The sequence below is a fragment of the Lampetra planeri genome, chromosome 65 (genome assembly GCF_965212315.1).
Source record: "Lampetra planeri chromosome 65, kcLamPlan1.2.h2, whole genome shotgun sequence".
Taxonomy (NCBI): Eukaryota; Metazoa; Chordata; class Hyperoartia; order Petromyzontiformes; family Petromyzontidae; genus Lampetra; species Lampetra planeri.
Window position 1 is genome coordinate 3732680 of NC_136171.1, and position 27765 is coordinate 3760444.

Genomic DNA, 27765 nt, shown 5'->3' on the forward strand with positions numbered 1-27765 from the left:
GAGAGGGGAGGGGAGGAGAGAGGGAGGGAAGAGGAGGGAAGAGGGAGTCGCGGACCCGAGGGTGTGCAAACTGAAAGCGGCGTCCATTATTGCTACGGTCGAGAATGCTGCACACGGACTACAGCGCGTAGCTCGTCACGCAGAGTGGCACAGTCAGGCTGTAGCACGCAGGCTGTCACGCAGAGTGGCACAGTCAGGCTGTAGACACACTCCTGCCCAGGAGGAGCCTCTCTCTACTCGGCCATGAATCCGCTGCTTCTGCTGCTGCTGCCCAGTTTCTCCTTGATTCTCGTGTGCGCGACGGGTGAGTCGGTCTACGAATCCATCTTCGCCCCTCCTACACCCCGTGCTTTCCTCCATCTTCCTATTCCCTCCTCCACCCCCTTCGCTCTGATGTTCCCTCCTAATCCACCGTTTCCACAGATTCCACCGATCTCTCCTATCGGATATACTTGAGCAGCACTCGACACCAGATGATGATGCTCCTGATGACAATTGTTCGTGATGAGGGTCAAATAGGTTTCCTGCTCAAACGAGCATTCAGGAGTTGCTCATCTGCTTGCAGCCCTGCAGAGCCAGTGGCGGACATTCCGTATTTTTATGGCACAGCGGCAGAGGCTGGGAGATGGGCGCGATCGACTCATTCACCCACAACCAGAATTTGAACTCGCAACCTTCTGACTGGACGTCGCTCACCGAAACCGCTGAGCCACATGCGCGGGTGTGGTGTCTTGCCACGGTGATGATGTTGAGAGTGACGATGATGGGATCTTGTTGTGAAGATGAGCTAATTTCGCTTCAATGACATCGCATTGAAGAAGAGGTTACCCAATTTAATTATCTGATAACCTCACTGACGATCAGAGAGCCTCGCTACGTATCAAAGTAAATACTCAACGATACCCCTTCCTGCGTCTCTCCGCATCATCTGACACGCCGACGTCTGCGCGTGAATGTTTAAACAGCATTAGTTTAATACAGTACAATGACATTCAATGTCTCGTCCGCAGTTAGGCTTGCTTAAACCAGATGACCCTATTTCCTATCAGATTTATCATATTGATAATGAAATGACCCTATTGATTGTGTTTTTCAATTAATAACATGGGTTATCCGTTACACATAGGGGGATGCATTCCTCGTGGAATATTTCATGGTTGCGGCAGACTGGATGAGGCATGTGACTCGTCACCATAGCTATGGTGGGAGATCGGCTGGATGTTGATTTGCCGAGCGGAGAAAGAGTCTTGGATGGGTCGCTGACCCGGGTACGAATGTCAAACCGACCCCAGGAACAGGCCTACAGATTTGTTTAACATTTCTGTGCGGTCTTGGGGGTGGGAAACCCCTTGGTCCAGACCACATCATGGGGCAAGTTGGTGTTGACCCCGTTGGGGCTGCTGCAAGTCAAATACTGTAGATCATCGAGACACCCACCCCCTGTGAGTGTCTGCATGACATGCACGCTGCCCTATGTGATGTCCTTACAACTGCCTGGTCCACGGGACGAGTTCCGCAGGATTGCGACGATGGCCTGGTGGCTTCACCTTCTTGGAAGGGAGACCGCACCGATTGCAACAACTACCGGGACATCTCTCTCCTCAATGTTAGACAGGAAAAGACGCTAGCAAGGATTGTTGAACATTGCTAGCCAGGCACGCCGAGAAGAGGCTGGCAGAGCCCCAATGTGGTTTCAGGCCAGGACGGTCCTTCATTGATGCCATATTCTCTGTCCATCTGCTACAGCAGAGGTGTCGGGAATTTCAGCAGGACCTACAGGTCCAGGTATAGCTGCGTAGCTGAGATTTGTAACCGTCCCCTGTTCACTTTTGGGTGCGACAGGGATGTCTGCTGGCTCCTACACTATTTAACATCCATTTTTGCCAAGTCGTTATAGACACTTTCTTATGTCTGTACCAAAGGAATTTCTCTACAGACGCAATGGGAAGCTGATTGATGCCCAGGTGAGGTACATGGATGGTCCTCTTGATCATACATACATCACACGCAAACGTATGCATCAAATGCGAGTATAAATACATCACACACACACACATCTATGAAGACATTACAAAGGTAACACATGCGTGTACCAATAAATCAAACATACATCAAACCCACACGTTGCACCACACATACACATACGCACACACCGTGTGTGCATATATGCGGCTGTATATTTGTAATTTACATGTTCTCGCCGTGTCCGCTTGGATATTCTGCTGGGTCCTCCGGGTTTCCCACCCACATTTAGAAACATGGCTGCAATGCATTTCCACACGATACGCCACTTTATTGAGCTATCATTTATAGCCAAGTCGCTTCTGAAAAAGAGCTACATAGCTCAAAAAGCCTCACGAATAAATAAAAAATAAATAAACATCACAAACAAACTATATCATACATAACGTACACCACATGTGTACACGTCATACCTCAGGTAAGTTCATTTCAGTCCATTTATTAGGGATAGCCCTGTGAGCCATGCGGCTCTTGACTCGGGTGCAACCGCAACAAACAAAAACATGAACAAGAAACATCTTAAAGTGGCTACACGCAACAGAAAAATCAAGGAAAAAAACAGCAAAATCTTCCAGAAAAAGCACCGTATATGAATGCTGTGTGCAAAAATCCCAGTGGGATGCAAGTCAAAACAATAACAACCACAAGACAATTTAGATTAAAGTTATCAGTCTAACTCTGTACTACAACAAACAAATATGGCTAAACCAAAACGTTTTCGAAATCACCAAAATAAAGCGATAAAAACAATGTAACAGTGATCATAGGAACTGTGATTCAAATTTAACAATAAACGATATACAAAACATGTACGACCAAACTTTGCAGCCATAGCTGGCAGCATGAGTCACTCCATAACAGCAGGAGTATCAGTAGGAGTATCAAAAGTTTTCAATGCACCTTTAAAGATAAGCACACATTAATCAAAACTCAAGATCATACTTTGCAGCGGTCATCCGGAGCGATACATTTGATTACAGGCCACTGAATAGCAGTGGCAGCTAGGGGTGTACAACTCCTCCAGAGCAGTTTTGAGTGAAGATCCCACAGGTAGTGATCCAAGTTGCAGTTTAGCATTCCAGACCCTGGGGGCAGCAATAGCAAAGACCCTTCCTCCAGAATTTGTACGGCAATAGGGAATGTGAAGCTGTAAATGAGCGAAGACCTTAGGTCACATTTGTTCTTCGACACCGTGAGGAGATCCAGCAGGTAGTCTGCTGATTTTTTAATAAAATAAATCAGATCTGATGCACCAGCCATCGATCCTTAAGAGATGTTAAGTTTGACCCAATGTAGAGATTGCGGTGGTGGGTCCTATATGGGCAGTTCAATGCCTGCACAAGAGGCGTCACCACATTGTGCCAAACTAGGTGTACTTTAAGGCAATTGCGTGAAGTGTCGAAGGCTCACTGGCAGGAGGTCGTGGGACGCCCAGGTGCCAAGGGTTGACTCACTGAAATGACCGGTCGATGCACCGTTTGCGCTCCCCACTGCACAAACTTTGTTTTATCCGCCCGGCGCTCCGCTTGTTGTTGTGAGCAACGCTCCTCCACCCTCCGTTGTTGCTGGAGGGCGATTGCCTCCCAACTGCCCAATAGCGTCCTTCATGAGCCTCCTCCATAGAGGCCGATCTTGACACCGCTGGTACCGGTTATCGGCAATTCCATTCAGTTGCACATTCTCCTCTACCTCATCATCTCCAACTCTTCTCTTGCCCGTGCTGCACCCATTTAAGCCCCCTCTGTCCGGCCAAACAAAAGCTGCTTGGTTATGCGGTGGCTGGGCATGCAGGCTACATAACCCAACCAACGCAACCTCGCCTACCGGAGAAGTTGACGAATGTGACTGTACAGATCTTTCACAAATCGCACACACACTCCCCACAGGAACCACAAAGACAAAAATATGCCCCGTATAGCCTTAACCAACTGTTGTGGTAAGTGATATTGGTAAGCACCTATGAAGGCCGGCACAGTACACGAGAGGGTGGGCAGCCAGGACTATGCTCGGTCGCCTTTGTCTCCCTCGTGGTGATGAGGTTGGGGGGGTGTAAAATAGGGTATTCATTTTTTTGGGGGGAGGGGGCAGTGGGAGTGCGACTTATCAACCCTTGCCCTCTCCTCGCCACACCCCCGATTCTATTCAAGAATCAATTATTTTTAAAATATGTTTCTCTGAAGGGTCTTTCTAACTGCAGTGGCCGTCCAGTGAGGGGGGCGCTATCTTCTGAAGAAGGCCATCTGCAGATCGTGTATTTCTGAAGGAGCTCTCCATGCAGCGGGGGTGCTGAATTAAAACAATACGTCATATAGGTGCTCTGCTGTCATGACTGTGGTCACGATCCTATAGGCGATCATTGCATTGGGTGACTAGTGAATGTACGTCTCTGTATTGAGTGGCTTGTGAATTTCTGTGCACTGAATTGAGTGATTGAGGGATCATTGAATGGTTAGCCAAAAGCCGCTGCGAAATCTGGACTGCGTTCAAATCTTACAAAGGTCTGTGAGCTCAACACACAGTCAAAATATTAAACCTAGAATGGATCGTAGGCAGGCCAGTCTGTTTCAAAACAATGCAGATGTTCCTCTGAAGGGGTCCATGTTTTGCAACCATAGATATATGGGAGGACAATGGTGGTTGAGAAGACGCGGAGTTTTGTATGGCGTGATAGGCCAGTACATTTCCACAGCAATATGCAGCTAATCAAAGGACAATACCCATTGGCGAATTCAAAGTGAGACCTTTGCAGCCAAACCGGAACTGGCCATAGGCATTGTGCACTGCCCAGGTATGGAAACACCGCACCAGGTACTAAATGTAAATGTGCGTCCCCCGAGGGAAGGGCTCGGGATCGGAACGGGAGAGTGGGGAGCGGGGAGAAATGAGGGAGAGAAAATGGTGAACGTGAGGTGAGGGGAGGGGTGGAAGGTTAAGAGGTGAGTGGGGGGTGAGGTGAAGTGAGAGGTGGTGCGAGATGTGGGTGGGTTGAGGCGGCGGTGGAGCTGTGCGTCATTAACTCGGTTGCCATGGGCGACCCTTGGCAGCTCGAGTATTCATCAGCGACACTCATTGGCCGCATCATCTTCCCGCTCTTCCAACCTCCTCACCCCCCACTGATCGATTCGTCACGATTGGAGGTCACGATTCAAGTCAATATTTGATTATTTCGTCTTATTTTTAATCGCCTCGTTTGTGTTCCGATGTGTGCTGACTCGGCACAGTTTTATTTGTTTAATGTTAACAGTGGCAGCTCATTTGCGTATCAAACTTAAAATGCGCGATTCCAAGGTTAGAATTTGATATTATATTAATCGATGACATCGTTACTCGCAAAGATTACTAACCTCTATATACATGTCAACGAAGTGGCTTAGCGCGGACCCAAATCGCCGAGTGGCAAAACACAAGCGGCCCTCTCGACTTGGTACTCGACAAGAGTGTAACGCGGTTTGTGAATTGAGCGAAGTTGTTTTTGAATGAGGTTGGGAAAAGGAGACGGTGATGATGATGGGAGGAGGAGGGAATGTTTCCAGTGTGGAGCAGTGCGAGAGAAGAAGTAGAAGTGAGGTGACCTGCACTGCGGTGAGCGGGTGAGTGGTTCACTGGGTGGGGTTGGGTGAATCTGAGATTTGTAGAGTTGTTGTGACCTCTCGTGTGGTGGTTGAAGAGTGTCGATGAGACCACACAGTGTGATGAGTGGTCGAGTGAGTGAGTGGGCGCTTGAGTGCGCTGTTGTAGTAACCTTCGGTGTCGTGGATTCGGTGACGATGTCTGAAATTGACCGAGTCAACGAGAGGACTCAAGGAGAGAGACTCGCACTAAACAACTGTGAATCTCGAAGAGCGTCAGAACTCGTCCGATTCCTCCAGTCTCAACACAGATTCTGGCCATGGCCATGGCGATAGAAGAGTGATACGGCGGCAACTGTTTGTTGTGTGCAGACCGAGATATGAGGTGGAAGTAATCACATGCGCGTTTGTTAATGCAGAGCATACGGGCACGGCGTAATGAATTAATTGGAGCTTAATTGGTGTTGATTGGAGAGGGGAGCGTGGAGGAGACTCCCCGTGCAACTCCGCGGCTGCGGGACGCGGGCGCTAATTAATCACGGCCCATTACGAGCGCGCTAATTGGGGCCGTTAATCAGGCGGGGGTGGGGCGCGAATCTTCAACACAAGACGAGGTCCCCCGGTGGTGAGCCTGACGACACAGCGCACAACAACGGCGCCTGCGAAGCCGAAGTGTGCGGTTGGGGCGAGTGCTGTTAGCGAGCACCTATTACGGTCATCACGGCGTAAGAGCGGTTGATGTGCCCTGAACTACACCCGGCCACCTTTGTCTCACCAGTGCTGATGTTTATTAATACGCTGCAAAATAGGTTCTGTTTTAAGGTTGAGTCTACCCAGAGGGTGCCCATAACCGGATGGGAATTGACACGTCACCGATGTTGGCCGTGAGCGGGAGGGGCCGGGTTCGTAGCGCAGCGCCAACCACTGCGCCACCGCTCCCCACGCAGCGCTCACTCGCCGGGTGGCTGCGGATTCACGACGGGGATCGGCGGGCGGGGCTAGGGGGGAGGGAGGCGGGCGGGGTGGGGTGGGGGGAGGAGGGGAGAGGGTGCAGGGGTTGCCATGGTGACATCGTGGGGGGTCAGGTCGAGTGGGAGAGGAGGCCGAGGGTGTGTGGGCGAACACAGACAGAGGAGTCGTGTGTGTGTGGGTGCAGCAGTGAGTGCATTGTGATGTGTGTGTGTGCTGTGTTCTGCACAGTGATGTGTGTGTGTGTGCTGTGTTCTGCACAGTGATGTGTGTGTGTGCAGCAGTGAATGCATGGTGTGTGTGTGTGTGCTGCATTGAGTGCATTGTGTGTGTGTGTGCAGTGAAGTGCATTGTGATGTGTGCTGTGTTCTGCACAGTGATATGTGTGTGTGTGTTGGGTGTATGTTGAATACGTTGTTCTGTTGTGTGTATTCTGTATATTGTTTGTATTGTATGTGTGCTGTGTGTACTGTGTGTATTGTACGTGTGCTGTGTGTGTACTGTGTGGGCTGTGTGTTTTGTACGTGTGCTGTGTGTGTACTGTGTGTACGTGTGTACTATGTAGGCTGTGTATTGTATGTGTGCTGTGTGTGTACTGTGTGTATTGTATGTGTGCTGTGTGTGTACTGTGTGTATTGTATGGGCTGTGCGTGTACTGTGTGTGTTCTGTATGTGTACAGTGTGCGTGCTATCCACAGAGCCGAGTCGCGCTGTGGATGTGAATGGGTCTCGCCTCCTTTAACTGAGGCTGGTTTTCTTAAAGACAGACGATGCGGTGCTGTGACATTCCTGAATGTGGAATGCCGCCAAATCCTATCTCCCATGGGGAAATGGTGGCAGTGTAAAAATCATAACAACGCTCTTCTTTTACCCAGGAAATTCTCACTGAGCCTGAGAACTGTGTGTCAGGAGGGGGGCCTACTACATTAGGATGCTTGGCCATGGATTCCATTGCTGAGAGAAAAAAACAACAACTTTGAGTGAAACCTCGTAACCAATTATCAATTGTTGTGACGTTGCTCTCCAATACATTGTGGTGCTGAAGCAGTAGTTGGCACTTGTTCACGTGACAGACTTGTTAATTGGCTGTGCTGGGTGAAGGAGGGTTTACGGCAGTCATTTCACTGAGACGATCTGACCCACACGTCAATGATGAATCCATTGGGAGTTAACTGGAAAAGAACCCGCGCAGGCTGTGAATTGTAGTTGCCGTGGTGTTGTGCTGCGTACCGTTGGTGGTGACGGTCGTGCACCCAATGGAGTGGAGGGGCGAGATAGACAACTCTGGTGGGGGGGGGGGGGCAGCATGTGGGGAGTGGAGGGGCGGGGTAGACAACTCTGGGGGGGGGGCTGCATGGGGGGTGGAGGGGCGGGGTAGACAACTCTGGTGGGGGGGGGGGGCAGCATGGGGGGTGGAGGGGCGGGGTAGACAATTCTGGTGGGGGGGGGGAGGCAGCATGTGGGGAGTGGAGGGGCGAGGTAGACAACTCTGGTGGGGGGCAGCATGGGGGGTGGAGGGGCGGGGTAGACAACTCTGGGGGGGGGGGCAGCATGGGGGGTGGAGGGGCGGGGTAGACAACTCTGGGGGGGGGCAGCATGGGGGGTGGAGGGGCGGGGTAGACAACTCTGGGGGGGGGCAGCATGGGGGGTGGAGGGGCGGGGTAGACAACTCTGGGGGGGGGGGGGGGGGCAGCATGTGGGGAGTGGAGGGGCGGGGTAGACAACTCTGGGGGGGGGGGGGGCAGCATGTGGGGAGTGGAGGGGCGGGGTAGACAACTCTGGGGGGGGGCAGCATGGGGGGTGGAGGGGCGGGGTAGACAACTCTGGTGGGGGGGGGGAGGCAGCATGTGGGGAGTGGAGGGGCGGGGTAGACAACTCTGGTGGGGGGGGCTGCATGGGAAAGTGGAGGGGCGGGGTAGACAACTCTGGTGGGGGGGGGGGGGCAGCATGGGGGGTGGAGGGGCGGGGTAGACAACTCTGGTGGGGGGGGGGGCAGCATGGGGGGTGGAGGGGCGGGGTAGACAACTCTGGGGGGGGGGGCAGCATGGGGGGTGGAGGGGCGGGGTAGACAACTCTGGTGGGGGGGCAGCATGTGGGGAGTGGAGGGGCGGGGTAGACAACTCTGGTGGGGGGGGGGGCAGCATGGGGGGTGGAGGGGCGGGGTAGACAACTCTGGTGGGGGGGGGGCAGCATGGGGGGTGGAGGGGCGGGGTAGACAACTCTGGTGGGGGGGGGGGCAGCATGGGGGGTGGAGGGGCGGGGTAGACAACTCTGGGGGGGGGGCAGCATGGGGGGTGGAGGGGCGGGGTAGACAACTCTGGGGGGGGGCAGCATGGGGGGTGGAGGGGCGGGGTAGACAACTCTGGTGGAGGGGGGGGGGCAGCATGGGGGGAGTGGAGGGGCGGGATAGACAACTTTGTTGGGGGGCTGCCCCCTGCTGTTTATTCTCCTCGCAGGGTTTGCGTCGCGTCCTGCGGAGGGGGCAACGCGGACTGGCAACAACGTGACGCTGAGACTCGGGGAGACGGCGATTCTGAGGTGGGAGGAGTCCATGTCTCCGTGCGTGCCTGTTCCTCCTCCTGTACGCCTGCTGATGTACTCACGCTAATGTACAGTATGTATAGATGGCGTACCATCTGTTGAGGAAACGCGAAAGTCGATCCAGAGCGAGAGATCACTCAGGCGAACTGCTGATGGATGGTGGCATTTGTATGCAGGCTGAGAATGGGTCCACAGGATTGGAAGGATGCCCTGGTAGTCCGCATTTTTATAAAGAGGGGAGGGGGGGCGCACTGATTGAAACCAGCTACATCCAACGCAAATGGGCAGGCAGTGGTAGAAATACGTGATCATCTAAGCATCTGTGACGAGGAGAGAGGGTTCAGTGTAGGGCAGGGGTCGGCAACCAAAATAACAAGAAGAGCCATTTCTTTCCAATTCGGTACAAAATTCAGTATTTCAAGAGCCGCAATGCATCTGAGTACATACTGTACATACGTACATATCGTCAAGAAGCAGTCCGTAAAGAGCCGCATGCGGCTCCGGAGCCGTAGGTTGCCGACCCCTGGTGTAGGGTAATACACAGACTTGGAGTAATATTCCCACAAAGATCCCCCGTGTAGCCTTAACAGACTGTTAGAGCAAGTGGTGTTAGCGAACACGGCACACCAAGGGGGTGGGTGGCCAGCACCACGCTACATTCCCGCTCCCCAACCACGTGACCACAACCATGGCAGCCACAATATAACCACAACTAAAACAACCACAACCAAAGCCACAACTGCATCATAACCACATTACAACCATAACTACAATAACCACATCACACAGGTGCTACCTATATCTCTGTGTGACATTGCGTGTACATCACCGTGTGTACAGTGTCTCTGTGTGACACTGTGTGTACATCACCGTGTGTACACTGTGTCTCTGTGTGTACACTGCGTGTACATCACCGTGTGTCACGGTGTCTCTGTGTGTGTACACTGTGTCTCTGTGTGTACACTGCGTGTACATCATCGTGTGTACATCACCGTGTGTCACGGTGTCTCTTTGTGTGTACACTGTGTCTCTGTGTGTACACGGTGTCTCTGTGTGTGCACGATGTCTCTGTGTGTGCACGATGTCTTTGTGTGTACACTGTGTCTCTGTGTGTGACACGGTGTCTCTGTGTGTGTGTCACGGTGTCTCCGTGTCGTCACGCAGGTGCTACCTGGAGGGCCACGTGGGCCGCGCCGCGTGGCTCAACCGCTCTATCATCGTGTTTGCCGGCTCTGACAAGTGGTCGAGCGATCCGCGTGTCACGCTGGTGGGGGTCGCTGGCGGGGGCGAGTACAGCCTGAGGGTCGCCCAGTTGACCCCCCGTGACGAGGGGACCTACACCTGCTCCGTGCAGACGCCCAGCAGCGGCCCCCATACCACTCACTACCACCTCATCGTGCAGGGTGAGCTCCCCCGCCTACAGACTCACCCCGCTCGCTGCGTGCGCACGCTGGAGGAGCGTGCGCGTGCAGGATGGGGGAGGGTGGGGCACGGGAATTGGAGGTTGTGAAAAGCAATCGGCAGCTGAGTGTTGTGGATGTGTAATGCGGGCGTAAGCGACCTTCCGGAGGTGACGTCACGGGGGGTGGAGTCATGTGACGTGGGGGGAAGGTTCGGGGGCCTTAAGCGGGTAAACCGGAATGGGAAGTCAGTCGGGGTGTGAGCGGAAAAGAGTGAGGCCACGCGGGCAAGTGTGGAGAGGGGGGGGCGCCGACGGCCATCGGGAGCCAACCCCGAAGATAAGAGGAAGCTGCGGAGTGGTGTGCAGCTGGGGAGGAGACAGCCAGGAGGGCTGCGTGTTAGAGGCAGCGGTGTGGCTGCCAGGAGGAGCTGCGGAGAGAGAGAGAGAGAGCAAGAAGCTGTGAGAGCTGCGGAGGGAGAAGAGCAGCAGCGAGTACAGCCAAGGGGGGCTATGTGAGAGAAACAGCAGCGGAGCTGCTGTTGTGGATCGGGCCGACATTGGAGTCAGCACCGTGGAGAAGCTACAGAGTAAAGACAGCCGTGTGGGTGTACAGCACGAACCGAATAATAAAGGACACTGAGCCAGACATCGTGGTCCAGTCGTTTATTACACTGGTGTCGGAAGTGCAACGGCATGTCGAAACAAGTGAGGAAGAAAGTTAATCCGGCGCCTGCATCGGCTTCTTCGTCCGACGACGACGAACTCCCCCCAACCACGGATCCTGTTGGGGTGGTGGAGGAGAGCCCGGCTGAGGCGACCACGGGAACGGGAGTGGAGGATGTTGGCGCGGTGGCGGGTCCGTCGACATCATCAGACGCGGATCAACGATGGCAAGCGATGGCGGTACAACTGGAGGCACTTAAGGACGTCCTGGCGCATCTATGCCATCTCGTCGCGCCAGGGACGATGGAGGATGCAAGTGGTGCTCCGCGGCCCGCCACGTTGCCTGTCCTGCCGCCGCCATTGCCCACGCGGCATGAGGCCGCCATTTTGCGCGCTCCGTGGCGCCAAACCGCCATCTTGGCCACGCCGCGGGCCGACGCCATTTTGAATTTGCCATCACAACCACCACCATTGGAAGACGGCGGGAAGAGGAGTCGGAGTCGCCACCTTACAACGGTTAAAGAATTTTCCGTCGGTGGGGACTGGAGCGCGTTCGCCTGCCGCTTCTTGGCGGCGGTACGCACAGCAAGATGGACCGATGCGGAGGCTTTGGAGGTGTTGCCGACTCTCCTGGACGACGAATCTGTCCGATTCTTCCGTTCCATAGCGACCGATAAGAAGGCAACTTTATGTGGTGTTTTTCAAGAAATGGCCGATGCTTATGAGCCACCAGATGATGCGCATCGGCGATTCGCTCAACGACAACGAGCACCAGAGGAGTCGCCCGTGGCGTTCAGGGGTGCGGTGCTGGAGCTGGCCATGGCAGCTTATCCTGAGACGCCACAGGACCTGCTTGAGCCTCTCATATTAGGGAAAATGTTGGAGCTGTCTCGGGATCTAGGGATCCCCATGCCTGTGTGTGGGCATGAGAAGCTAACTTCCCGGATGGCTGCTAAGTGTCTCGATGCGCAATTCAACCTCCGTCGCTGGAAACAAGTGACGGCGTGGACGGGGGGGCCCGTCAAAGAAGGGGAGGCGCTGGGGTGGAACCCTGCGCAGGCCGTCTATGTTCCGGATGACCGGGGCCCTCAACAACTGACGGCCGCCTCCGCTCCATGGACGGGACGCGGCGGGCCGAGACCGCGCGCGGTGCTACCAGAACGGGGCCGTCAGGAGGCGAGGCCTGCGCTTCGGCGCAACGAGGCCGAATGTTTCCGCTGCGGGCGTAGGGGCCACTACGCCAGAGACTGCTGGGCCCGCTTCCCGGCTCCGCCGCAGCAGGAGGCCTCGGCACCGGTCAAGTCGGCTAAAGATCCTCCGAAACAGGCATGTCGGCACGCACCAGACACTCGGCAAGGCTTTCCACCTCACCCACCACCTGTGTTGCGCGATCCTATTGTTGTTGTTAAAGAAAGGCCATCGACGGGGCCTTTTCATTCAGTTACGCAGTGGCGCAAATTGGCACGGAGAGTTGTCGCGGCCGCTACGGGTTCGTCCACTGTACCGGGGTCCATACAAGGTGTGGACGTGCGCATTTTGGTTGACTCGGGGGCGTCTGCGACTATTATATCGGATGTCATTTTCCATCTGTTGGGCATTCCGTCGGGGGCTGTGCGTCCGGTTTATGGGTCGTGCGTCGCTGCGAACGGGGGTAGCATGGGTATCGTGGGTCAGGTGGATGCTAAGATATCTATTGGGGATGTGTCGGCCTCGGGTGTTGTGTTGATATCGAGATCTTTGGCGGTTCCTTGTTTGTTAGGCACCGATTTTTTGGCTAAGATGCCCATTTTGATCAAAATCAATGAGAATTGTATTGGACTGCCGGGGGGCCGTCAAATCTCGTTTCTGCCGTCGCCCTGGGGGCGACCTGCTTCGGCCGTACAAGTGCAGGCGCTGTCCGTCGCATCTGTGGACATCCCACCTGGTACACAGATGCTTATACCCTTGCGGTATCGGAAGCCCCTGCCTGATCGGCTAGGAGCAGTAGGGGTCTTGTTGTCACCGTCCGCCACGATAACAACCGGGTTGGCGTTAGTGGGGGCACAGACCATCGTCCGGCCGGATCAATTACCGTTTTTACAGGTGCTTAATGCGGGGGGAGAAAACGTCCGTGTCCCGGCCGGTACGGTTGTGGCACATGCCACTACGGCGTTTGCGACTCATGATTGTCCACATAGCCGGGGAGTTGTTGCTGGGGTTTCCGAGCCAAGGAGTTCGGATGATCGTTGGGTTGCTCATTTGTGTGACGAAAATTCTTCCCTGTCCATGGAGCAACGTGGTGCGCTGCGTAAATTGTTGTTGACATATTCCGATGTGTTCAGCTCCGATGATTTGGATTTGGGCCGCACTTCCTTACTTTACCATCACATTGAGACGGGCGATGCTGCCCCTATTCGATTAAATTCGCATCGGATGAGTCCTGCGGAGCGAGAACACGTACGGGGGGCAGTGGAAGACATGTTGGCTGCGGACATTATATCGCCATCTAACAGCCCATGGGGCGCTCCAGTCGTCTTGGTTAAGAAGAAGGATGGCAAATTGCGATTTTGTGTTGATTTCCGCAAATTGAATAAGATATCGGTGGCAGATGCGTACCCCCTGCCGCGTATGGATGACTCCCTCGACGCATTGTCGGGGGCTAAGTTCTTTTCCACACTGGACCTCTCTTCGGGATTTTGGCAGCTTCCCCTTGACGAGTCCTCACGGGAGAAAACCGCATTCCGTACGCCGCAGGGGTTATTTCAATTCAACTGTCTCCCGATGGGATTGAATGCGGCCCCTGCTACATTTCAAAGATTGATGGAGCTCGTTTTGACGGGGTTGCAGTGGGAGACATGTCTTATATATTTGGACGATATCATTGTCTTCAGCCGCACATTTGATGAACATTTGACGCGGCTGGAGACAGTGTTCACGAGGATGCGTTCTGCCAAATTGAAATTCAAACCAAAGAAATGTCACCTACTGCAACGGTCCGTCCGCTATTTGGGGCACATTGTGAGCGCTGAGGGAGTGTCCACGGATCCGGAAAAGACGGCGTGCGTCCGGGATTGGCCGACTCCGGCCACCGTGGGGGATGTTCGGCGGTTTTTGGGATTTGCCTCGTATTACCGAAGATTCGTGCCGGGTTTTGCGACGATTGCGAGGCCTTTGCATCTCCTTACGGGTAAAGGACGGAAGTTTGTTTGGGGACAGCCGGAGGAGGCGGCCTTTTGGAGTCTGCGTGATCTATTGGCCACGGCCCCAACATTGGATTATCCCGATTTCGATCACCCATTCATTCTTGATACGGACGCGAGTGACACAGGTATTGGGGCGGTGTTATCACAGTCTAAAGGGGGTGTAGAGCGTGTCGTGGCGTATGGTAGCCGAGTCTTGTCTCCTGCGGAAACCCGCTACTGTGTCACTCGCAGAGAACTATTGGCGGTTGTTTTTTTCCTACGGCAATTTCGACCATACCTTTATGGTCGTTCTTTTATTGTGCGTACGGATCATGCGGCCTTGCAATATGCCCTTAAAATTGACCAGCCATCCGGACAGTTGGCACGTTGGTTGGACACGCTACAGGAATTTTCCTTCCAAATTCAACATCGGAAGGGAGTGCGCCATGCGAACGCGGACGCACTTTCCAGATTACCGCGGCGCGCCCCTTGTAAATGTGAGTCGGGGACGCATAGGTGTTCGCCGATTCCAAACCCCCCTCAGCCGCTCACGTTGGCCGTCGAGAAGTCGGACACTCCGATGGAACCGGGACCGGCTGACGGGGTTTTGAATCTGCCGCGGTCTGTCTGGATCCGGGAACAGATGATGGATGAGTCATTGGTGTCCTTGCGGAAGCGGTCTGCTAAGGACAATGGGAGTCCGAGTACGGCTGTGGGGCCGCAAACCGCTCTCCGAGATGGTCTGCTTATGTGGCGGGAGGGGTTCCAGGAACGTTGGCGCCTGGTGGTACCAACGTCCTTGCGGTTCGAGTTGATTAGAACCCTCCATTGTGACACTCTCTTACATTTAGGGGTGCAGAAGACCTTGTTGACGTTGCAACGTCATTATTTTTGGCACGGCATGGCGACAGATGTCGTAGGGCACGTGCGCGCGTGCCCTGCGTGTGCACAATGTAAGCCGCCGAAACATCCTTACGTGCCGCCTCTCCAGTCGATTCAGGTGTCTCGAGTCAATGAATTGGTGGCGCTGGACATATTGGGACCTTTTCCACCATCGGCGAGGGGTAATAAATATTTGCTGGTAGGGGTTGAGTACCTCTCCCGTTGGCCGATGGCCTGGCCGTTGCCCGATCAGTCGGCCGCGGCCATTACCGACGCCTTTTTGTTTGGGTATATTATGGATAAGGGGGCGCCTGAGAGACTCCTCACGGACCAGGGCAGGAATTTCTCTTCTAAATTATTGGCGGAAGTGTGCGCGGGCCTTGGGACTAAGAAGGTACGGACATCCCCATACCATCCGCAGACGGATGGTATGGTTGAACGGCTGAACAGGACATTGTCTGCCATGCTTTGCCATACCGTGAGTGAACAACAATCAGATTGGGATCTGCACATCCCCGGGGTGCTTTCGGCGTACAGGATGACGCCTCATGCGGCTACAGGATATTCGCCGTTTTACCTTATGTATGGTCGGGAAAACGTGCCGCCGGTGGATGTGCAATTGGGAACTGGGGTGAAGGGACCTCGTAAACCACTTCCTGAATACATTCAGGACACGGTTCGCCGAGTCACGGAGGCGCGGGAGAATGCCCGCGTGGCTACGGCCAAAGCCCAGGCCCGGAACGAGCGATATGCGCGACGGTCTGAGGGGGAGTGCCCTTGGAAGGTTGGGGACCTAGCCTGGCTTCATTGTCCACAGGTACGTCCGGGGACCTCGCCGAAATTGCACAAACCCTGGCATGGTCCCGTACGCCTCATTGCGGTTCCCAACCCACAGTCAGCACGCGTCCAGATTGGGTCTCGTCGCTGGGTTGTGCATACGTCGCGCTTGAAACCATATGTTGCTCCCTTACATGATGCGTCATCCCCCAATGTTGCCTTGCCGGGGTCTGTTGCTGCTGACTCTCCCCTGCCTGCGTCCATTGATCTCGCTAGAGCGCCTGTCGTACCTGTTCCAGACAGGCCGGCCGTGACATTGCGGGGGACGAGGGGCCCTGCTCGGAGGACGCCTGCCAGGTCTGCGGGACCTTCGAGCCCTGCAGCTCTTCCGACCCAGCTGCGGGCACGGTCACAGGACAAGCCCAAGACTAACTCTTTAGGGACACGGGACGTCGGTGGACTTCCAGCTGCGACAGGGGGATTACCCCCTGTCATTCCTCGACTTTCATCGCGTTCCCGTTCTGCGAGTGGGCCGCCGACCGTCCGGGACGGGCCGGCGACCCGCACACGTTCCAAATCGCTTACGTTTCGTTGATTGTTGCTGTCTTGTTATTTTTTTCTTACAGTTGTATTTATTGCATGCTTTTGTACGTTCGTTGATGTGAATTGCGTTGTTGTTGTTCTTGCTGTTACATTATATGCTTAGTGTCCTTTAGGGGGGGAAGCTCGGTTCGCCGCATTACGATTTGCTATTGGTCAGCCGAGGTCGGCTGGGATTTTTCTACGGGGGAGGGTGGTGTAATGCGGGCGTAAGCGACCTTCCGGAGGTGACGTCACGGGGGGTGGAGTCATGTGACGTGGGGGGAAGGTTCGGGGGCCTTAAGCGGGTAAACCGGAAGGGGAAGTCAGTCGGGGTGTGAGCGGAAAAAGAGTGAGGCCACGCGGGCAAGTGTGGAGAGGGGGGGGCGCCGACGGCCATCGGGAGCCAACCCCGAAGATAAGAGGAAGCTGCGGAGTGGTGTGCAGCTGGGGAGGAGACAGCCAGGAGGGCTGCGTGTTAGAGGCAGCGGTGTGGCTGCCAGGAGGAGCTGCGGAGAGAGAGAGAGAGAGCAAGAAGCTGTGAGAGCTGCGGAGGGAGAAGAGCAGCAGCGAGTACAGCCAAGGGGGGCTGTGTGAGAGAAACAGCAGCGGAGCTGCTGTTGTGGATCGGGCCGACATTGGAGTCAGCACCGTGGAGAAGCTACAGAGTAAAGACAGCCGTGTGGGTGTACAGCACGAACCGAATAATAAAGGACACTGAGCCAGACATCGTGGTCCAGTCGTTTATTACAGATGTGAGGTTAGGCAGCATGGGGAGGGCCGATTGCTGAGACAGAGACTGGGGAAGACCTACGGCCAGATGGTTGGATACTGTGAGGGCAGATCTATGGGTCTCCGTAGATCTCACCTGACTTAACAGGCTTAACTGTACTCTGTGAGTCTGTGGATCTCTGTGCGAGTCTATGGGTGTCTCTGTGAGTAAAGAGCAGATGGTGGTGGGAGACTGTCAGGGGAGATCTTGAAGGTTGGTGTGTTTCTCTTGTGCAGCAGCTGCTGAATCTTTCGGGAGGGTAGAGAGCGTTGGTAGTGAGGTGTGGTGAAGGTGACATCAAAGGCTTTGTCCGTGATGACATCTTGATGATGATGTATATGTAGGGCGCAGAGCCGGGATTTGCCCCGTTAGCAGCACCGTCCTTGTGCTCTCTGATGACACATCGTGGCGCCAAGGGCAGGGGTCCTTCTTGCTGTGCCCCAGGAAGAGAGGGGGGAGAGGTGGGAGAGAGAGAGAGGGTAGAGGGACTGCCCTCTCCATCCCGCTCCATTCATCAGCGTCGCTTGGGATTCACAGCTGCATTCGTCACGCAATTGTGCGGCTCAACCTCGGCTCCGTGGCCCAGGCTCGCACACGCCCCAACTCGTACACACTCGCACACATTTACACTCGCACCTACACACTTTTACACATACACAACGACAACTGTCATTCACCGCTAAGTGGTGGTGATGTCACCATGCCTCTTGTGCCAGGCTAGGTGCACTTTGAGACTATATGAAGTGTGGAAAGCCTGCTGTCAGGTCACGGGACAGACCCAGGTGCTATGGGTTGACTGAGATTATTGAATCCTGTACACAAACTGTGCTTTCCACTGTGCCAACTTAATGCGTTTTAGTGTCTGGCGATTCACTCGTGAGCATTATTGCTGCGCCCTCCGTTGTTGCTGGAGGGCGACTGCCTCCAACTGCCCAGTAGCATCCTTCACGAGCCTTCTCCACAGAGGCCGATCTCGACACCGCTGGTACCGGTCATCGACAAGTCCAATCAGCTCCACATCCTCCTGTACCGCATCACTCCATCTCTTCTCCAGGCCGAGCCATGCCCGTTTAGTCCCCTCTATCCGGTCATACAGAAGCTGCTTGGTAATGCTGTGGCTGGGCATGCGGGCTACATGACCCAGCTAATGCAGCCTTGCCTGCTGGAGGAGCGCACTGTTGAAGGGATCGTGTCCAGATTTTTCAAGGATTTGTGAGCTCCTCACACGATCCAGTCTGGTTAAACCCAGGATGGATCGTGGGTAGGCCAGCCTGAATCTTTCAAAATGGTGCATATGTTCCTTTAAAGGACTCCACCTTTTGCAATCATACAGATAGGAGGCCATAACTGTGGCAGAGACGTTTTTCCTGAATCGAATACTCTTTTCAGAATGGCACTGCCACATTGGGGTGTATGGCGAATTCCAATAATCAGAGTTTGGCTTCTTGTGGGAGGAAACTGGAGACCCTGGAGGAAATCCACAATGCACGGGAAGAGGTGACACTCAAATATCCGCGTGGATAGATTCAAGAATCCATTGATGTGCTTCCACATGTTGGCCACCTCACGGCTGGCCCCAACCCAATGCCACCTGGCACTCCAAGCAGCCTCCTACTCCAGCATGACCTAGGCTCAGCCCTGGCATTGCACATTCTGAATCCCTTATCCGGGTGGGGGGGTAAACGTGCCATCGTGCCGCGCCCACTCTCTACGACTCTGCTGCAGTGCCGCCCAGGATCACGAACATCTCGGGGGACGTGACGGTGAACGAAGGTGCCAACGTGACCATCTCGTGCTGGGGAATGGGGCAGCCTGAGCCCAGCATCACCTGGAGGCACCTATCTCCCGCCGGTGAGCGACTGAGCGGGCACCATGCTGTGTCCCGTGTCCCGTGAGGGTGTGTCACCACGATGGCCGTGTTGTGTGTAGTGTGTGTAGTGTGTGTAGTGCGTGTTGTTGTTGTTGTGTAGTGTGTGTCGTGTGTGTGGTGTATTACCAGAGTGAGTGTGTAATGTTGAGTTAGCGTGGTGTGTGTGTAGTGCATGTTGTTGTTGTGTAGTGTGTGTCTTGTATGTGTGGTGTATTACCAGAGTGAGTGTGTAATGTTGAGTGAGTGTGTTGTGTGTGCAGTGCGTGTTGTTGTTGTGTAGTGTGTGTCGTGTGTGTGGTGTATTACCAGAGTGAGTGTGTAATGTTGAGTGAGTGTGTTGTGTGTGCAGTGCGTGTTGTTGTTGTGTAGTGCGTGTTGTTGTTGTTGTGTGTGTTTAGTGCTTGTGGTGTCGTAGTGTGTTGTCGTAGCGTGCCGTATATAGTGAGTGTGGTGTTGTAGTGTGTTATGATACGGGGGTCGCTGATATATGTTGGAGTTAAGGACCAGAAAATTGCTAATTAAAATGAAATTATGTATAATGAGGAAATTAGCATGTCAATGAATCCACCCCGAAGCGACCGAGGGAAAGAAGATCGAATGGCTGGCCCTATGAGAGCCTGGTGAACTTTAGAGAGAGAAATAGGCAATGCAGCACAGAGAGTCGGCTAACACAGTTGACGCATAGCCTGGCTCATTATGATCTTCTTACCAAATGCTTAATTGAAAACCACTTTATGAGCATTTCGAAGCAGCCCTGTGCACTTTAAAATGTTTCCTTTTTTTAAATAAAAGTTTTCGTGACATTTTTAAGCAATGCCACAAACAGAAAAACTATTTTTAGTATAAAAAAACCCCAGGATTTTAAACAACATTAAAAAAATATATATTTTACCTTGAACTATAATTGCTACAATCTTACCTTGAGTGGATGAGTGGCCCTTGATTGGCTTAATTGGAGAAGGTGTTTGGAGAGGATTAGGCCGATTACAATGAGCACTCGCAATGTACACCGTGAGAGAGACAGGATGCTGGGGATAGGTGCTGAGATGGCGGGTCATGCACGAAATACGACTCACAGCAGTGTTTATATACGAAGCTGAACTGACTCGAAAGCGCCTTGTCGCCGTAACGACATAACGGTGCAGGTGTGGAGCAATGTAACGTTCGCTTCCTCAAAGTCGGCAACGTGAGTGCAAAACGACGTATATTATGGCGACGTATATCGGGGACCTCTTGTAGTGTGTATCGTGAGTGTGGAGTGAGTGTATAATAATACATTATTATAATTTATTGAAATATCGAGGAAAGCCACACTGAGTCGTAGGACTCATTTTCAAGTGAGTGCAGCTGCATTGGGTTTTCATTTTAAGCTGTTTGAGTTGTCTTTATTATGCACGTGAGAGTAAACTGGAGCACCCAGAGAAAACCCAAGCATATGAGAGGGCTACACGATATCCCCATACAGATGGAAACAGGTGCCGATTAGTCAACTTGCCGTGCTGCCTTCTCCTGGTGAACCAGGCAGTTTCACAACATATGTGCAGTGATCCCCCAACGCTCACCACCTCCACAGTGCTGGATTACAGGCCATGTGCAGCGTAGCCACCACCACCACCACCGCCCGGCTATAGAGAGTGCGTCCGTGTCGCCTCCTGCAGCCAAGGATGACGAGTATGAGGGCGAGTTCCTGGAGATCGAGGGCATCTCGCGCGACCAGGCCGGCGAATACCAGTGCAGCGCCACCAACGACATCGCGTCCACAGACACGCGCAAAGTGCGCGTCACCGTCAACTGTGAGTGGCCGCCTCTGGAACCTATTCACTCATTCATCCACTCAGGTGATCACTTGCGAACTGCACTTGCCCCAACAATCTGTTGAGGCTACACAGGGATCGTTGTCTTTACAGATCCCCCGTCGGGACTGGAGGTGCGCAGCAATGGCATGTTGGTGGGCCGCTTGGGTTCTCTGCGATGTGAGGCCGCTGCCGTGCCCCTGCCATCGTTTCTGTGGTTCAAGGAGAACAAGAGGTGATGAAACCCCCCGCCCAGCCCCATCTCCACTCCTAGCCCTGACTCCACTCCCAGCCCCATCTCCACTCCCAGCCCCGACTCCACTCCCAGCCCCGACTCCACTCCCAGCCCCATCCTCCCTCCCAGCCCCATCTCCACTCCCAGCCCCGACTCCACTCCCAGCCCCGACTCCACTCCCAGCCCCGACTCCACTCCCAGCCCCATCTCCACTCCCAGCCCCATCTCCACTCCCAGCCCCGACTCCACTCACAGCCGAGTCCACTCCCAGCCCTATCTCCACTCCCAGCCCCATCTGCACTCCCAGCCCCATCTCCACTCCCAGCCTCGACTCCACTCCCAGCCCCATCCTCCCTCCCAGCCCCATCTCCACTCCCAGCCCCGACTCCACTCCCAGCCCCGACTCCACTCCCAGCCCCATCCTCCCTCCCAGCCCCATCTCCACTCCCAGCCCCGACTCCACTCCCAGCCCCGACTCCACTCCCAGCCCCGACTCCACTCCCAGCCCCGACTCCACTCCCAGCCCCATCTCCACTCCCAGCCCCATCTCCACTCCCAGCCCCGACTCCACTCACAGCCGACTCCACTCCCAGCCCCATCTCCACTCCCAGCCCCATCTGCACTCCCAGCCCCATCTCCACTCCCAGCCTCGACTCCACTCCCAGCCCCATCTCCACTCCCAGCCCCTTTCTCTGCACCACATTGTGACCACGTGTACCATCTCAGCAGCAGCAATGCAGGAGTCAGGAAGGGGACATAGCAGGCGAGTGGTTGTCATGGGAGCGAGTGGTTGTCATGGGAGCGAGTGGTTGTCATGGGAGCGAGTGGTTGTCATGGGAGCGAGTGGAGTAACCAGCCGCCTGGCCCTGTGAGTCTCGTGCAGGCTGCAAGATGGCGTTAGCGGGGTGAGCATCCGCACGGAGGGCCGCCGATCCACTCTCTCCTTCCACAACGTCACCGAGCTCCACTATGGCAACTACACCTGCCAGGCCAACAATCCCCTGGGGCTCAGCACCGTCAGTCTGCTGGCCACACGTGCGTGCACTCCCTATGATGCTTTCACGATTATCATCATTATTATGATGCTTTCTTAGCTAGAAAAACCTCAACTTTTTCAGTTTTGTCCTGCAAAGCTTTTAAAGTGGAGCAAGACGATTGCTTCGTGTATAGCAATCGCAAATGCTGTGACGATTGCAGTAATTAGCGTTGTTACTTTCCAATCTCGACAAATTTGCACCGTGATGCCGGTGCACGCTCGAGGGCTGCGATGAATGGCCTCGTGGCTTAATTAACGATGCAGTAAACGAAGCAGACGGCGCGTCGCGTTGACGGCCAAACCAGACTGCGGCGTTAACAAGGGTTGACCTGCCGGATGAGAACCGCACAACAGCAGCAAAGGAGCTCTCTCCGTGTGCTCACTGAGAACGCTCCTCACAACCGCCGAGCGACTTGACGCATGCTGCTCGCAGCCAGCAGAGGCACAACTCGCATCCATCTTGCCTTGCGTGTCATGTGACTACCTCACTGCATGGACAAGCTCCTCAGCCTTGTCCAGACCACCAGCTCACAAGCTGAATGTGTGGCATTTGTCAGCGCTCTCTCTGTTACGTGGAACGTGTTTCACAATCATCTGGCTTGTGTAGCATGTTATCACTTTATATCGATGAGGACTTGGTCTACCAGATGGTTTCGTCTCATCCAGACTGTGTTCACTCACCACACTCACCACAGTCTTCACTTGCCACAGTGTTCACTCACCGCACTGCAGGTCACAACACTCACTCACCACAGGGTTCACTCACCACAGTGTTCACTTACCACAGGGTTCACTCACCAGTGTTCACTCACCACAAGGTCCACTCACCATAATGTTCACTCACTACAGTGTTCACTCACCACAGTGTTCACTCACCACAATGTTCACTCACCAGTGTTCACTCACCACACTGCAGGTCACAACACTCACTCACCACAATGTTCACTCACCACAGGGTTCACCCACCACAGGGTTCACTTACCACAGGGTTCACTCAGCACACTGCAGGTCACCTCACTTCTGTTTCTGCTTTCCCCACGCGCTGCGTCACTCTTCAGTTGTTTGCCATTGATTCTCTTACTACTCCTACAACTTGGCTCAAGTCAAGCAATGTGTCAACTCTTATCTATTATTGATGATGGTGCTGTTTGGTACTGGCTTATTGATGTGTTGGGCCTGTGCTCGAAAATAATAAAATATATTGATAACAAATATAAGAATATATATTTAAGTAAAGTGGTAGAACGGTCGACATCGAGAGCCGCACGGTGGTGGGTTGCCAAGGCCGCCACCTCGGCAATAAAAACGTGCCCATCCCGAGGGATATCCCGGTGAATAATAATAAGAATAATAAATAAATAATACCGCTGCAGTGCCAGACGCAACAGCGGTGAGGGCACGGACGTAGCAGTGCGGGGCTTGCGGCGTGTGCATCTCTCACGTTCTCCTGTCTCTGCCCTCCCTCCCCTGCCACCCTCCCTTCCACTCATAGGAAGTCATTCTCCCAGTTACCCCACTCCCATTCAAGGTCAGTAAGCGAGCGAGCGTCCCAGTCAGGTGCACGTGCGTCCGCGCACGTGCCGTGTGACGCGCACCCATCCGACCCCCCCCCCCCCTTCCCGTGCTAGATACAGGCCGCCCATCGCGCGTGCACGGGGTGACAGCGTCTAGGACCAACGTGGCCGGGCAAGGCGCGTGGGGTCACCGGCCGGGTGCGATCTCGTGCGTGCGTGCGTAAGCAGGTGACAGCTACGCCCAGGAGGACCCCAGTTCAAGCGGACCCCAGTCTCCGGCCCGGGCCGTCGCGGGCCTGGCCGTCGCGGGCCTGGCTCTGGTCCTGGCTGCGAGCGCCGCTCTCTCCCTCTCTGCGCAGTGAATGGCGCAATCGCCGGGCTGTTCGGCCGCTTTTAACATCGCTCGTCGTCGTCGTGTCCTGGGGCCCGGTCTCTTCGGCCGTGCCGCGGTCGCCGTGGAGAAGGTGCGGCGGAGCCCCGCGTGACCGGGAGTCGTGGTGACTTCTCGCGCCGTGGGCTCTGCGTGTGAGCTGGAAACTAAAACAAGAATGTTTCTGTCTCGCTTATCTAACGTATCATCGTGTGGAGCTAACGATGGTTAATGACGGAGTCTAAAGGGAATGTGTTCGTGTCTAGGTGACATAGGGTTTTGGTCTCGATGCCATCTATGTTTTTGTGAAGTGTACAGCAATAAATGTGTGTTAGACAGACGCGAGGGGTTTGTGTGTATGTGCCTGTAAATGTTCACGATGTGTGCTGAGCAGCTTTGTACATAATAACCTTTTTTTTGAATGATGTAATTTTTCTGTGAAGAAAACAACAATATTTTTCAAGCTTAACCTTAAATGTGATTTGTCACTCCGGTTTCCCTTGAGGGACAGTGCCAATGGACAGAGCGAGCGAGCAAGCGAGCCAGGTGTGAATTTGACTGTGTTGTTGATGTGCGATGTTGGTGTAGGATCAGGGTGAGGTTTGTGTCCAATTTCCAGTGGGGGGAGGATAAACAAATGTGGGCTTTTACCAACCCACACTGCCTGGCGTGGGGACGTATGTTCAAACAATCACCATGGCCAGAACGGCGTGAGGAGGCCTGCATCCAACGGTAGATTGACAATCTGAGAACCCTAATCATGTAATGCATAATGCGCCATATTGCCTTAATGTGTTATATGCAATCTTGACTTGAAGCTTTCGTGACTGCAGGAATCCATACTCTTTGGTTCTTTCGGTAAAGTCACGTGACATTGCCGAAAGAACCAGAGTTTGTGTTCTATGCACTTTGAAATAATAACGATGCTTTTTCTCTTGGGGAGACCCACTGAGTCGCAAAACTCGTTTTCAGGGTGGCACTGCCACATTGCGGTGTATGGCGAATTCCAATAATGAGAGTTTGGCTTCCTGTGTGAGGAAACTGGAGAAAACCCACAATGCATAGCGGTGGGTGACACTCAAACCTTCCACTGGATACATTCAAGAATATATTTCTGTGCTTCCACCTGCTGGCCACCAGATGATAACTGGGTAAAAATATGGCAAGGAGGTAACAGGAGGAAAATAACGCATAAATTCGTTCGAAACCGCTATCTAGCGTTTCCCAGGATTTAACAAAAAAAATTAATATTCGTCGTAGTTATGATGGATAAGAACCGATGTAACATGTGGCATCGATGTTTAACATTTTGTTTTCTTTTCTTTGCTTATTTAAAATGTAACCATGCTAAGATTGTGATACGACGCGCGCGTTGGAAAAAAAATTTACCGAAACACGAGGGCGGGTGATGGGTTCATAACGGGAAAAAAGGGGCATTTACTTTGTTTAAAAATTCGCCAGTCGCCAAATCGACACTGATAATTTTTAAAAGGGCGGATTGTTGTATCTATGCCGTTTTCCAAAAATTAATATCAAGAATAATTAGGCCAAATTTTTTTTTTATATCTATATATTTTAATTAAATAATGAAAACAGCCCCTACTCCTCACAAGCACACCAGGAATCTGTGAAACGGGGAGGGCCATTAAACAGTAAGACTTCAGAGCACAAAGAGGTCAGAGACATCCAGATGGACAAAAGGTCGATGGCCTAACCTTCCCAAGACGTCCAGAGCAGAGAAAAACAACTGTTGCAACTCGCGTTTTCTTTAACGTTTTCCTTAACGAAAAGTAGAAACTTAACAAAAAAAAATCAACCAACAGTATAAGACTGCAGCCTACAATAGGGGCTTTTTATTAGTAATTCCCTTATTTTACTTGTATTCACCGCATATATATTATTTTGTATTGTATGTTTCTATCTACATGACCTTACCAACAACTAAAGAATACGAATTCCAGAAAGCTTAAGTGGAAACTTAGTTACACTTAACCTCAGGACATTAAAATATAACTCAGAATAAAACACCAATCCCTGGAGACAAACGCATAACCAAACTTGGCAAAGCCCTCAAAATAATGATGTAACAAGGATCATTACGAATATTCATTAAACATAGACCGAATAATAACCACGATATACTAAGACCGAGGGAACTCATAAGAAATATCAAGAATAAATGTAACACACAGGACCACATAAATGTATTGCAAAAATCACCTCAGCCACCTTTGTCTCCAACGGTCCAGCACAAACAGATGGCACCATAAATACTTAGGGGGTTAGAAAGGGTCGCGAGGAGGGGTCGGGAGGGTGTCTGGTTTTTTTTTCGGTTGGTTGTCTCTCTCGCAAGAGAGGAGAGGGTGTTCACGTTTTTGAGTTTAAGCAAAAACGCGCAGAAGTCTGTGAGCAGTCTGATTTGAGTCGCGCTCAGTCTCGGGACTCGGCTTGCGACGCAGCGTTGCGACAGGGCTCGCAAGGGGAGTTGGGGCGCGTCGTGCCTCGAGGAGAGATGGAACGAGGAGGGGTCGTTGGAGTCGCAGAAGTCTGATACCGATGGCCGGTATCGCTTCTCGCAGAACGAAGTGGCGAGGTGTGGTTAAGTGCGAGTGAAGCTTGCGAAATTCCAGCTATCATTCTCGTGAGAGAGCCTGAACCAACGAAACCCCTGAAGTGAGGGCGGGAGAGGCATCAGTGAGTACCCGCGTGAAGCTGGTAGCTGCACGCCAAGGGAGAAAGAGTGTCAGCACTGACGACCTGCGGATGAGCTGCAAGCGCTGTTGGGCACCGCCGAAGGCGAGCATCGTGCCGACTCAACAATCATCCAGCAGTGGAGAAGACTGGAGCTGCCACCAAGAGAGAGAGCGCCGTCGAATGCGCCGTGTGTTTGATACACACACACACCGACCAACACCCAGTGAGAACAGACAAGACGTCCAGCAGCGACGACGGAATAATCGCGCACCACGACGGCGAACGTCGTGCCGACTCGTCATCCAGCGGTGGAGGAGCTGCGTGCTATCCGACAACGGAATCATCGTGCACCACGACGGCAAGCGTTGTGCCGACGCCACTCAATCTAGCAGCGGAGAGAGAGTGCACGAGCAGCACCAAGCCCCCGGAACCATCAAGCGCCAAGCAAGCAAGTTTCTTCAAGGAACATCGTGCCAACGCCGCTCAATCTAGCAGTGGAGCGAGAAAGCAGGATGGGCTCGCTGCGGCCATGCCCAAGCCAGCGAGAACCTCTCTGGCTGCTGTTTGTATATCCCCTCCCCCACCCCACAAGCTCCGACACAACTCTCGGCTATAAAAAAAAGTTTTTCTAATTAATCTTACAAAGGGGACAACGCACACACAACACGCGCACGAATAAGACTTTCAAAAAGTTATCTTTGTGTTTCAAAAAGGGTTGCCATTTCAAGGTGGTGCGTTCAATATCAACTGATCGTGCAAAGCAGTTGCTGCCGTCGAGTTACATGAATAAGAAATGTTTTCGTCATTTATTTTCGTTAATTGCATAATCATGCCGATGAATCTATTGACATATACTTTTGCCTTTGCATAATAGAGTGTCATATGTTCGTTTAGAATTAAAATTGCTTAACACCAA

At 53.3% G+C, this 27765-nt stretch overlaps 1 protein-coding gene across 2 annotated transcripts; it reads left to right on the forward strand.

Moving 5' to 3' along the window:
* LOC144737211 (limbic system-associated membrane protein-like) lies at positions 1 to 27765 on the forward strand. 2 transcript variants are annotated; one of them, XM_078619936.1, is made up of 9 exons: positions 43 to 304; positions 9017 to 9098; positions 10266 to 10504; positions 19063 to 19188; positions 20866 to 21000; positions 21115 to 21235; positions 22119 to 22270; positions 23764 to 23799; positions 24014 to 27765. In XM_078619936.1, the coding sequence occupies exons 1-9, from the start codon at positions 244 to 246 to the stop codon at positions 24145 to 24147; spliced, it is 1086 nt and encodes a 361-aa protein (XP_078476062.1). In that variant the 5' UTR covers positions 43 to 243; the 3' UTR covers positions 24148 to 27765. The 2 variants fall into 2 exon arrangements, with proteins under 2 accessions (XP_078476063.1, XP_078476062.1); XM_078619937.1 differs by lacking the exon at positions 23764 to 23799 and having other exon boundaries at positions 1 to 304.

What these genes read in the sequence shown, in the direction of transcription:
- LOC144737211 (XM_078619936.1), top strand. Translation starts at nt 244, where the DNA reads ATGAATCCGCTGCTTCTGCTGCTGCTGCCCAGTTTCTCCTTGATTCTC. An exon ending in TGGTTCAAGGAGAACAAGAG is followed by an intron (nt 21,236 to 22,118) that starts GTGATGAAACCC and finishes AGTCTCGTGCAG; the next exon opens with GCTGCAAGATGGCGTTAGCG. An exon ending in CGTCAGTCTGCTGGCCACAC is followed by an intron (nt 22,271 to 23,763) that starts GTGCGTGCACTC and finishes TTCCACTCATAG; the next exon opens with GAAGTCATTCTCCCAGTTAC.